The 11,504-nt window shown below is 47.3% G+C and overlaps 2 protein-coding genes across 4 annotated transcripts in view; one reads left to right on the top strand and one right to left on the bottom strand.

Moving 5' to 3' along the window:
• The window catches only part of dpp7 (dipeptidyl-peptidase 7), a 5,246-nt gene extending 3,513 nt beyond the window's left edge, over positions 1 to 1,733 (top strand). Inside the window, exons 10-13 of one of the 2 annotated variants that reach the window (XM_068720735.1) lie at positions 35 to 191; positions 525 to 589; positions 786 to 856; positions 934 to 1,733. In XM_068720735.1, the coding sequence (XP_068576836.1) occupies positions 35 to 191; positions 525 to 589; positions 786 to 856; positions 934 to 1,045 (405 nt within the window). In that variant the 3' untranslated portion in view covers positions 1,046 to 1,733. The remainder of the gene's footprint in view (positions 1 to 34; positions 192 to 524; positions 590 to 785; positions 857 to 933) is intronic. The other variant, XM_068720736.1, reaches the window with a different exon arrangement.
• man1b1b (mannosidase, alpha, class 1B, member 1b) lies at positions 1,611 to 11,433 on the bottom strand. Of its 2 annotated transcripts, none has more exons than XM_068720733.1 (14): positions 11,159 to 11,433; positions 10,408 to 10,527; positions 9,463 to 9,562; positions 9,007 to 9,119; positions 8,533 to 8,660; positions 8,343 to 8,452; positions 8,006 to 8,185; positions 7,613 to 7,761; positions 6,988 to 7,176; positions 6,340 to 6,530; positions 5,407 to 5,527; positions 5,005 to 5,199; positions 4,638 to 4,769; positions 1,611 to 3,940 (listed from the first exon to the last, which is right to left on the bottom strand). In XM_068720733.1, exons 2-14 carry the CDS (start codon positions 10,510 to 10,512, stop codon positions 3,734 to 3,736), a joined length of 1,920 nt encoding a protein of 639 aa, XP_068576834.1. In that variant the 5' UTR covers positions 10,513 to 10,527; positions 11,159 to 11,433; the 3' UTR covers positions 1,611 to 3,733. The 2 variants fall into 2 exon arrangements, with proteins under 2 accessions (XP_068576834.1, XP_068576835.1); XM_068720734.1 differs by having other exon boundaries at positions 9,019 to 9,119.
• Positions 11,434 to 11,504: the final 71 nt, after the last annotated feature.

Here is an 11,504-nt window from a genome sequence, read left to right as displayed (position 1 = left end):
GTGTGTGTGTGTGTGTGTGTGTGTTCTGTTGCAGGCGTGCACAGAGATTGATCTGTGCTTTGAGAGCAACAACGTGACGGACATGTTTCCTCCGATGGCCTTCACAGAGACGGACCGCCAGCTCTACTGTGCCAAACGCTGGGCTGTGGTTCCACGACCCGACTGGCTCAAAACCCAGTTCTGGGGTGATGGTGAGCACCGTGAAACATCCCGGTACCTAGAGGGGCAGTTAAAGTGAGGCGTTGGTTCTGTCCTAATAGCCACACTGGGCCTGTTCTCATGCAGAGTAGACTGAGGTTAGGTTGTTAAGAAGCTGCTGTACATGACTCACTAGACATCTTATCGTCATAAAGAAGAAAGAGAAAGTACAACAAATGGTGTTGTGTATACTTGTTAAATTCATGAATAGGATAGAAGTGAAGATGATAAACACAGGAGTCTCAGGTAGTCTGAGCTCCACCACCAGAGGCTCAGGCTGAAGAAGACCGGTGTTGTGGTTCCTAATGAGTTCCCCTCGTGTTCAGCCCTGTCCACAGCCAGCAACATCATCTTCTCCAACGGAGATCTGGACCCGTGGGCCAACGGAGGGGTGAGAGAGAGAGAGAGAGAGAGAGAGAGAGAGAGAGAGAGAGAGAGAGAGAGGAGAGAGAGAGAGAGAGAGAGAGAGAGAGAGAGAGAGAGAGAGAGAGAGAGAGAGAGAGAGAGAGAGAGAGAGAGAGAGAGAGAGAGAGAACACGTCTGAACTGTGAAGCTCTTCAGTGTGACTCAATCTGCTCTCTGTTTAGGTGCGCAAGACCTTGAGCTCCTCATTGATCGCCGTCAACATTTCTGGAGGAGCCCATCATCTGGATCTGAGGTACGGCAAGCTTCACTTTCTGTTTCTTCTCTCCACTGCGAGCTGAATGTGATCCGACGTGTCTCCACTTCATGCAGAGGGTCTAATGATGCCGATCCGGAGTCGGTCGTCAGCGCCAGGAAGACCGAAGCGGACCTCATCACACAGTGGGTGAAGACGGAGCGGACCAGACTGCAGCGGCCGCTTTAAAGCTCAGGTTCTCCTGAAGCATCGGGACTGGAGCAGCGAGTCCACCTGGGTGTCCCGGTCTGCATACTAAGTGGGTGTAGAACATGTGGTGTGTTTAACACACAGCAGGAATGGAGGAAAACTAATTATGGAGATTTACAGGAAAATGAGCTCCATCATTACATTAGTCATTTAGCTACTTACAATTCACCATCTATCTATCTATCTAGTTTTGTCCAACACCACAAATGTTTCTGTACATCTTGACCTCAATGATTGAGATGTCAAAATGCTTTCTGCTGCTTTTTCTTGATTGAATTATTGATACTTTTAATATTACTGTGGTAGTCTGGTTCTTCTTCTTCTTCTGCTCGTAAGTGAAAGAGCTGAATCCTGTTCACACTGATGTGTGAGTGTGAACAGGTAGCTGTCAGGTCTGATTGGTTCTGAGCTCTCAGTGAGTGAAGGGAGGCGTGTTCTTTGTGTCTCCAGGGTCAATACGAGCTCACCGCTTTAGCCCCGCCCCACTTCTTCTCTTACTGGCTGTTTGGACCGCTGTGTTTAATGAGTCAATGGTCAACACAAGTAGCTGTTCAATAAAATCTTTTAATTTCTACAGTTTTACACAATGAAAGGATCTCCAGTGTTTACTGTTCACTGTGTGACAGTTTGTACGTTTTAAATAAAACATGAAATCACTGCTCAATGACACTTGTGTACTGTAAAGATGGGAGTGAATCCATCACTGACTTCAAGTCCCACACTGGTGAAGTAGTTCTCCAGAGCACTGAGAAGCTTTAGGGTCAAACACCAGGGCTGAGTATGAGCTCAGCAAAGACGTCCAGACAGAGATCAGCGACCGCTGGAGAAATATCAATCCTGTTCTTCTGCAGAAACACTGATCCAATGACCCACATGTAACGTGTGGAGATGAAGAGCTCGAGGGGTAGAACTGGACAACAGTGGACATGGTCTTTTGACAGCAACATGTCAGGCACACGTGAAACACCACAGAGGAAGAAATACACAGAAAACACAAGAGGAGTTTGGTCTCTATTCAAATTCATGAAGTTCTAGAAATGAAATGAAAGTACAGCTGTGATGTGAACTGTTAATATGTACAGGAATGACTGAGCTGCTCAGAACGCTTCAGTTCTACTCAAATGATCCTCAGCGTACCGAGGAAGACGAAGAAACAAACAGAACATTCAGTGACAAGAGCAGCTGTTTCCTCAAAACAGAAGCTTCACAGTTCATAAATAAATCTGCTGCTTGGCAACAAGTCAGATGCTGCATTCATGTCGTATGGAATGAGGAGAGGCGACCCTGTGGGCTCACTTCCTTTCAGGCAGACGGCCCCCGTGTGGCGTTCAGGGACAGCAGCTCTGCGGTCAGGTGAACACTTCTCACAACGATCGGATGAGGACGACGTATTCAGGTTTGACATTAAAGCAACCAGAACGACGGGAGTGAAGAAGACCGAATGTGTAAGGAGCAGGAGGACATCCTAAGTCTCTTATTTATCTCCTCGCTTGAACCAGAAGTTGTTCTGGATCAAGGAGGGATCTCTGAGGAGAGAGGAGGGAGGACGCACGAGATCAGGCTTCCAGGAAGTGCTTTAACATTTCCTCATTTCCTCTCTCCTCGAATAGTTTCCTTGGTGGGAGGGACTAAGACGCAAGTGAGGGTAACGAGGATGCACTTAAGAGACTTGGGATGCACCCCAGGTGATATGGACTACACCCTGCATCACAGTGTTGGTCAGCTTCTATTGGAACGTTCAGCTATCGTCTGTTAGGAAATGCTTCTGCAGCCAGAAAGAGATGACAGCTAAGACATAATCATGTAGGCCTAACCCTCCGTTCTATGGAGTCAGGACGTTAGCATACGTTAGCTGACGATGCTTCTGAACCTGTGTGTGAATGCTGCCTCCAGTATGAAGAGTTGATTCATCATCATCATCATCATCATATCATCCAGCCCTGTAATACACGTCACTGACATCCCATCATGTAGCTGCGGGAACGCTTTCCATGCAATGTTTGCTACTTGGCCTGAAGAGGTTGAGTGTGGTTTTCTATGGAGCGAGTTCACATTTCTTGGATGTCATGAATGCAGCATGAAGCCCGGTCAGGAGGCTCCGCCTCTATTTCTAAAGAACAGCTGTAGCCAGAGCACTGAAGGTTCACAGCCATGAACAAGAGGCGTCAGCTGGTCGGGTTGGAGGGGCAGCAGGCAGTCCAGACTGCTGGCTGCTCTCTGGGAACGGTTGCTACAAAGAACTGCTGTCCCTCCAGATATTGGCTTTGTTTCACAACAGCTGGGAATGAATGTGCACAGCTGGAAGCCTAAATCACGAGCTTTTAGATCATCAATCTAAAAAGCCCTCATCATGAGATTAAGACATTTTGATTCAAGTCACAATCAGGTTGTTCTGTGATGCTACCGGGGAGGTCAGGAGGACAGAAGCCTCCCTGTCTTCCAGAGTCCAAGCATCACATGAATAAACTACAAACAAGGCCACAAAGTGAGCTGGGCTCTTGTCGTTCATCTTGATTGGATCAGTAAAAAGGAGGCTTTTTCCAGCTGGGGTCTGCGTTCAGGGTTGTTGTTTTAACAACTTCCAGTCACAGACAGAAGAATTATCTTGGTGTTGGACCACCCCTGAGATGTTGTGATTGTACTTTTGAATCCCTGTGTGTACGCGTGTCACGCAGCAGACGGCCATATAGGCAGAGGATGAGCCTCCGTGTTGAAGACGTACTGGTCCAGGCTGATGAGGTTGGGATCGTCAGAGAAGAGCAGGTACAGATATTTCAGGGTCTCTCCCAGGAAGAAGCTCTCCATCTTGTCTCGGGGGCTCGGGTAGTCCGGGTCACGGACGTTGTTAATGGAGGTGTAGCCACCAGAGGAAACCTGAGGGGGAACACGTGGACACAAGCCGTTCACTGCATTGTAGATCCTAACCACCATCAATAACCACCATCGACCCCGACCATGTGATGGAAACCAAAGAGATGACACGGTGAGGAAATACAGTAGAGATGAGGAGCTCCTCAACTCCTCAAGTCCCTTGTTTCTAAGGGACTTATCTAGTACGTGTAACAACAACACACTGGACCAGACCAGGGTCTGCACTAGGAAGCAGGATTTGGTGTTAGCGAGGTACCTTCAGGTGATGTTGGAGATAAAAGATCAACTGGTGTAAAAGCTCTGCATACTGACCAATCAGAGCTTGGTTCATGAATCACTGAACTATTATACAAGAAGAAGTTCAATCATAATCCAGAGTAAGTGCTGACTGTGAATGTGTCCCTGAATAGAAGCAGTGCAGTAAAAACATTGTACTGTGTTGGGTTCTGCACCGGTACCTCAACACAACCTGGCAGAACCACACTACATGCCGAGGTTTCAAACGGTCTCTTCTCCCAACACAAGTTCTAAGCTTTAGTTAAAAACACTTCCTGAACCTGAAGGTCAGTCTTCACAGCAAATCCCCGTAAATTGCTTTTGATATCCAGCCTTTAGGTTGGTGCTGTCAGAACAACGGTCCTTTTCTATTTCAAGTTCTCAAAGCGTCCTTCTCTCCCTTGGTCTCCTCCATTTTACTGACCTTGGTGTACTTGTTAAAGCTTTGGAGAATCTCCCAGCCCCAGTCCTGGTACTTGTGGTCCCTGGTGAACCTGTACAGGTAGAAGAGACTCTCCACTGTCTCCGGTCGTAGGAGGTTGTGTCTGTCTGCAAGCTATCGTCACAGTGAATACAAAAGGGACACAAACAGTAAAGCAAAGCATTTTAAAGTTCACCGTCACATTAGTAGAAAAGAGCTTAAAGAACACTTTCCCTAACATCCTCAGACATTATGCACGGGATCAGAGGGAAGACATCGAGACGATGCCCTAATCCAGAATAACAAAAGACTCTGACACTACTGCATAACTGGGAGAGGACGTGTCCGTGTCCACACCGTCTCTACCTACCTTCACGTCGATGTCTCGGACGCTGCCCTCATGCATGTTGAAGTGGACGATCTCTGGACTGAGGCCCGTCTCCATCTGGATGTACATCTGGTAGCAGGTCTCCATCAGCTGTTTGGCTAGATCCATGTGATCGACAGGCAGGCCGTTGTGGGCACCGAGAGCCAGAGTGCCCGGCAGAAAACACACTAGATGGTCCTGAAGAAACAGTGTCCAAAAGTTACAAAAGCAGATGCAGTCCACTACAGTGAGGCGGCATCCTGTTTCTGCCGGGTGAAGCCAATGTAAAGCTGCATTCTCTCTAGTGTCCACCAGGGGGGAGACTCCTCTGGTTGTACAGAAGTCTATGAGAAAATGACTCTACTGCTCTCTTGATTATTAAGGAAAACCTTGAGGACTACTGACCATTTTAGGGCTGAACTGTCCGTGTGAGATCTCTCCAACAAAGGTGAGGCCATGAGGTGAAGACTTCTGCAACAGGTTCTTCTTTACGCCTTCTATTGCCTGAAGATAGTCCTCCAAGAGTCTACAGACAAACAGACACTGAATGACACTTCAGGAAGAACATTCTGTGTTGAACACGACGGTGAAATGAACAGTGACAGTCGACAGGGAGTACAGTGGAGGAGTGTTTCAGACTGTGGGTGAATACAGGTATATGCAGACAGACCGTATGATATCTGAATGTATTTAAACACGTTCTAGTAGAAACCCAAAATACAAAGGAACCTGAAACTAGGCACGATGCATCCAATTTAAGGAAACTGAAGAATGCAAAATTCTCATGCCAAGTTCTGCTGAACAACTTCATCAACTTTACCGACATGAGAGCGTCACACATGTAGGTTCATCTCCTGCTTTGCACAGTTTGTGCTCCACCTCCACCAGCAGCAGATGTTAACAGTCGGCTCCAGAGGCAGGTGTTCTGGTTGATCCCGTGACGTCGCACAGTGGCCCCTCTCCCACATTTGACCTTTGTTACTGGAGCATGTATTGCATACGACAGGAATACGCTCATAAACATCGGAAAGACAAGCGCAGCGTTTGGATTAAGTGAGGCAAACCTTGAGACGATCACTGACCACAACATCTTCCAACCACTCAGCCGGACCAAGCGAGATATAAGCTAAGCTAAGCTAAGCTAACCCAGCAAGGTCCTAAGGCCAGTCCACCACCCAGCCTCCTCCTGGGTAATGTCCAGTCGCAGGACAATAAGACGGATGAAGAAGACTTCAGGCTAACCGTCTCGAGGCCATTTCAGGTATTCCCTTTCTAATGGTCACATTCACTCACGTGAAAGGATGAATGAATACACAGAGCGTCTTTAGTGCGACTCACTGGTTCTCCGTCTTGCCTCCCTGGATCCACTGCTTCAGCAGGTATTCATAGTAGCTGTCTGCTCTGGCTCCCAGTGTGTAGACGCCTTGATGGGTGAACTGTCCGCTGTTGGTGTTGATGAACATGGGCACAAGACCGTCCAGCTTGCCCTCCAGCTTGTGGACCTGGTTCATAACCTCAGCCACCGCAGCCTGGAGAATCAGGATCAGAGGTGAGGTGAGGGGCTTTTATGACATTTATTAAGTAACTCCAAATCACTTCACCACAGGTTTGAGCTGCATCAATGTGTTACAGAGCCAACTAGCTCAAGCTACCAATCCAGCTAAGGCTAACAAGCTAGGCAATATGCTACTCTGTGTTGCTAATGGTAAATGGACAGTACTGTCAGAGCACTTTAACACTACATGACATTCATTTCATACACCATGCAAGGTGGCACTTTGTGATTTGGTTCATAGCTTAAAACACACATTTAAGTGTGCAGTTACTCCTTCATTTCCACCTGCCTCATATTTGGTGTCTCGTTTCATTCGAGAGACCTACTGACACCAAGCTGGATCAGTGAAAATACAAATGGAAAGCTGAGCCTAAGTGCATCTCTTTGTGGGAAGACCCCGGATCAGCTCGCCGTACGTCGCGGCCTCCTACCTGGTACTGCGGTTCCTGGGTGAGGCGGCCGAGCTCTCTGAACTCCAGCTGGATGCTCGTTACCTCGGCCACGGTGCTGTCTGAGGTCCAGCGGGGGGGGTGGGCCGTGCCTTTCCCGATGTTCACATCAGAGTAGGGGATCTTAGACGGAGTGTTGAAGGCTGGCATCAGCCTGGAGCCGATGTCCTTCTGTAGAGGAAGCAGATTACATGCAGACATTTGCAGCTAAAAGGCATTCAATGATCACAAATGAAAGAGCACCATGACTGACCTGAATAAATCAATAAATTAACCGTGAAATTAGATTTTTAGAATATCATGGTGGTGCAGAGCTTTAACTTGACCTCACATCTGTGCAGTAAGGACAATCTGTACGTTATTTTAGGATCAGAAACTACTGGAAGCTTAAAAGCAGTCGTAAAAAAGAAGTTCCATGCTTTGAGTTTCACAGCTTAGATGTGAATGTCGACCATTTGTTTCTATTTGACCGTCTGGGTAACATCTACAGCTGGGTGGTTAACACTCTGAGACGCTGAAGCACGTGTGAGGGACATCTGAGTCTGCATGAGAGGAGCTGCAGTCTGCATTCAGTCAGCTTGCGGTGGAGAAAGGAGTGTTGACTCACAGCTTTGTCCAGGAACAGGGCGTCTCCAGTCAGGTGGTAGGTGCTCAGCAGGCCTCCCAGGATGCGGATGGTGCTTTCGAATAGGTTGACGTCTACATTCTTGTTAAATGTGAGCTCTGTGGCCACCCATGACTTTGCTTCTTCAAATTCTGAAAAACAATACGAAATAAATACAGTGCCGTCTCTAAATGAACCAATATAATTTTTAATAATTTCATAGATGTAACAGTGAAGCGTCACCGTTACAAAGGACAGACAAGATGACTTATTATAGCATAAACATGGTTGTATATATTAAAACACCTCCTGAATGAACAGTTCCAATACGTCATGTACAGCCTACCAAAGTTCAACCATTATTTGTAAAGTTGGAAGACCCACAGGTCCGTCTACCTTTCTTAAGCCCCAGGATCCACATGGTGTCCAGGGCATCGATGAGCGTCAGACCCACACCGAACCACTCGCTGTAGGACTTGGAGAGAGGCCTGAGCTCATCGTGGCCCCAAGCGAAGTCTTTATAACCCTTCCATGAATGTAGGAAAGCTTCCTGCACCGCCTCCAGCAACTCAGCTTCTGGAACACAACACACACAAGAGGCCCAGTCATGATCCCATCCAAGTCTACGAAGTGACTGAACTGTTACGACCGTATTCTAAAGTGGATATTCGATGTCATGCCTTCTAGAAACTGTGACGCAATTGTAATTAGCGGTCAATAAAGCAGAACACACCTGACATGTTTGATGGTTTTCCTTTTTGGTCGACAGGTGAGTTCTCCTTACTTTGTTCACCCCTGGTGTCTTCTGAGGCCTTGTCGGTGTCGATCACCGCCCCACGCCAGCTGAAAGTCGCCCAGGATTAAGAAATAACAACACAAACACGTACTTCAGTCCAGTCAGGTGATCACACGGCAAGTCTCACCTGATCACGCCCTCCTCCTCCCCTTCCTTCTTGCTGTCGGCCATCTTGTCTTCAACCACTGAAGCGTTTCCCTTCTTCTGAAGACGGTTCTGAAGAGCGGGCGGTCCTCTCTTCTTGGATAACTTCCTCTGTGGCATAAACAACCTTTTTAACCAATTAAAGTACATTACAGAATACAACGTTGTTTTGTGTCAAATGTGAGAAACTGAAATATAATAAATTAATTTCAATCGTGCTGCCTACTCATGTGACGGACAGGCGCTGATGGAAAACCCTGTTCACAGTTTGTTCTAGAATACGGGGCAGTGGTGCACTTCAGCCTCTTGTGGCCGAAATGAGTATTACAACATCAAAATGATGATGATGGATTAAAAAAACCTCATGAGAAAAGGAAAATGTTCCACACTTAGTGCTGCAATCCCTTTCATAACCCCTGGGCTACCCTTCAAAGGACCTAATCACAGGAGTAGAAACCTGGGAGGTTACTTCTGGCAGTGGTGGTTGGTCCTGTTGGACCGGCTCAGGCAGCACAAGAGGGGTGACGGGCACCAGCAGGCCGTCACGGTCTTGGACTCCATCTGAAAGGCCTCAAAACACAGACAAAGAGAAATGTTCAATATGCACCTTTAACAAAGACTTCTGTTCTGTTGGCGTTCAGTAACTCCAGCTACTAGGCGCTCTGAGCCAGTGGATCAGGATAATGACAGGACTGACAGATTCTTCTTTATGAACTTTTATGTTTCTTGATATTATTCACCAATTTAGATTTGTTTCCAGTTGTTGCTGTAGAAAAACATCCAATTCAACCATGCTCTAATATTCTTTTAAATAGATAGGAAAATAGTTTAGTAATGAAAAGGAAATGATACAGATGTGGATGAATAGCAGTAGTCGTATGGAGACCATGGAGATGTTCAACAGGAGCCTCACCTCTGAGGTGCTCAGTAACAGCAGGATAGGAAGCGATTCCACAGATGAAGAGGAGGACGAGGAGAAGGCTCCGCTGCAGCCTGGACAGCTGCTTCCATTTCTGAGGAAGAGGGAGAATCAGTTCTATTGAGCTGCTGCAGAACTTCTATTGACATTGATAGATAATGACGGCACCATTGATGGTACTGAATTACCAGAGTTGTCGGTGTTGAGCCTTTTAAAAACAACATCTTTACTGGTCAAAAAACTGTTTAGTCTCCCGCTTGCTGCACACAAAGCTAGGTGTGTTGTTGTTGTTGTTGTGATTGACCATCACTGTAAGAACTGAAGAAGCTGATATCTATGGTGTGACTCCTGCATGCTGATTGTCGCCCTCTCAAAACGAGTCTCTTAAGACGCGTCGTTAGTGTGCAGTGAAGTGCCAAAAACTAATTGGAACTCATGTCTGTCGATCACAATACACCGGTGCTCTGTTCTAACAGAGATCAAAAAAATGGTAACGGTTCCAAAACTGAATTTCTGGCGTTAGCTCCTTATCTGGTTGCTAAATATCACGCTTTATGCTGCAGGCTGTTCAATCCTACATGTTTGGTGAGATGATGTCATTGTGGTTTGATACATTACTATCTATTCTTCTCTATGAACGGTCAGCCAATGACCTGCAAGGAACCCTCATGAGTTAGTAACCGAGCGGTTCCCCTTAGTACATGTTTTGGTTATGACAGATTATGTATTGGAGTAGATTGCGCTTAATTAAGTAGCATTCTCTGTCTTAAACACCCAACTCTGCATTTCAGAACCACAACGTATTTTTTCCATTTGTTGGCAAACAGAGGAACACGAGTGGCTCCTCGTCAGGTCTTAGGAGAGTCTGGAATCAAGAGCACTTGAAGAGGAGAGGAGAAGGAGAAGTGCTCTCGTGAGGAGCTCAGAGATGAGACTCACCCTCCAGCAGGACTGCCTCCTCCACTGCTTGCCGTTACTGTAGCTTTCACCTCCTCGTCCAGCAACGCTTACAGATGTGTAGTCCTGTCGAGGTGGTGGGTGCATGTCTGTTCTCCAGCCCTGGAGGAGCAGCGTGAGAGAGGAGAGGATGAGCTGGAAGGAGAGGATGAGCTGGTCCTGGTCCTGGTCCTGGTCCTGTCCCGGGGACCAGATGCAGCTAGCGAGTGAGCCTGGCTAGTGAACACAGGTGTGCTGGTGACGGGACTATAACCGACCACATCTGAGCAACATAACTAACGCTCAGGGGGAATGTGAGCACACATGTTTGCACAGCACAGCTAGCTATAAAGCTAGCATCTAGTCTGCACGCGCAGTGTTCATCAACAGGCTGGTCTAACTGATGGCGTAACGTAACTACATGTAATCTGGTTGTAGATGTAGTTTAGTGCATCGATAGAACTGTTGCAGGAGGTACCAGCTTACTAAACAACCGTCACTACACCCTCCCGTTATTGTGGTTAACACCGGTGTAACGCTCATGCTAGCTGTAGCGGCTAACGTTACTTTGCCTACGCGTCACTGACTCGAAGCAATGTTTTGGCGGGTTTATAGCTCAACTTTGGACCGAGGCATGGCTTGAGGCCTACCACCACCGACACCGTTGTTGACAGAAGTAACAGAACCATTATTTTAAAGACAGCACGTGTTGTGTCGTCCGGTAAACAACACGTAGCTGATGACGTTACGTTACCTTGTAAACCGCGTATGCGTGTGAAGTGTCCAGCGGTGACGTTACATTTGATGTAGAACCAGTCTAATCCCACCAGCAGGGTCACGTTCACGGCAGTCAAAGCTGTGGTGAGGAGCTTGACGTTTTAACGAAACAGCCCCGGGAGTCTCCGTGGACAAACACTTCACCGGTACCGACATCCACGAGTCTTCGATTGACAACTGTTTGACAGACCAGGAACCAGAACCCGCGGACCAGCATCACTTGTAGCTGAGGACGTCTCGCTCATTCAGGTGCCCCCGTGCTGCCTTCAGGGACGTCCTGTAAATATCCTAAACACCGAGTTGTGCTCGTTTACCGGTGATCT

This window comes from Cebidichthys violaceus, unplaced genomic scaffold (assembly GCF_023349555.1).
Source record: "Cebidichthys violaceus isolate CVI_PGR_0920_01 unplaced genomic scaffold, fCebVio1.0.p SCAF_26, whole genome shotgun sequence".
Lineage (NCBI taxonomy): Eukaryota > Metazoa > Chordata > Actinopteri > Perciformes > Stichaeidae > Cebidichthys > Cebidichthys violaceus.
The sequence above is the reverse complement of the archived record's forward strand: the minus strand, read 5'-3'. Positions and strand labels throughout refer to the sequence as shown.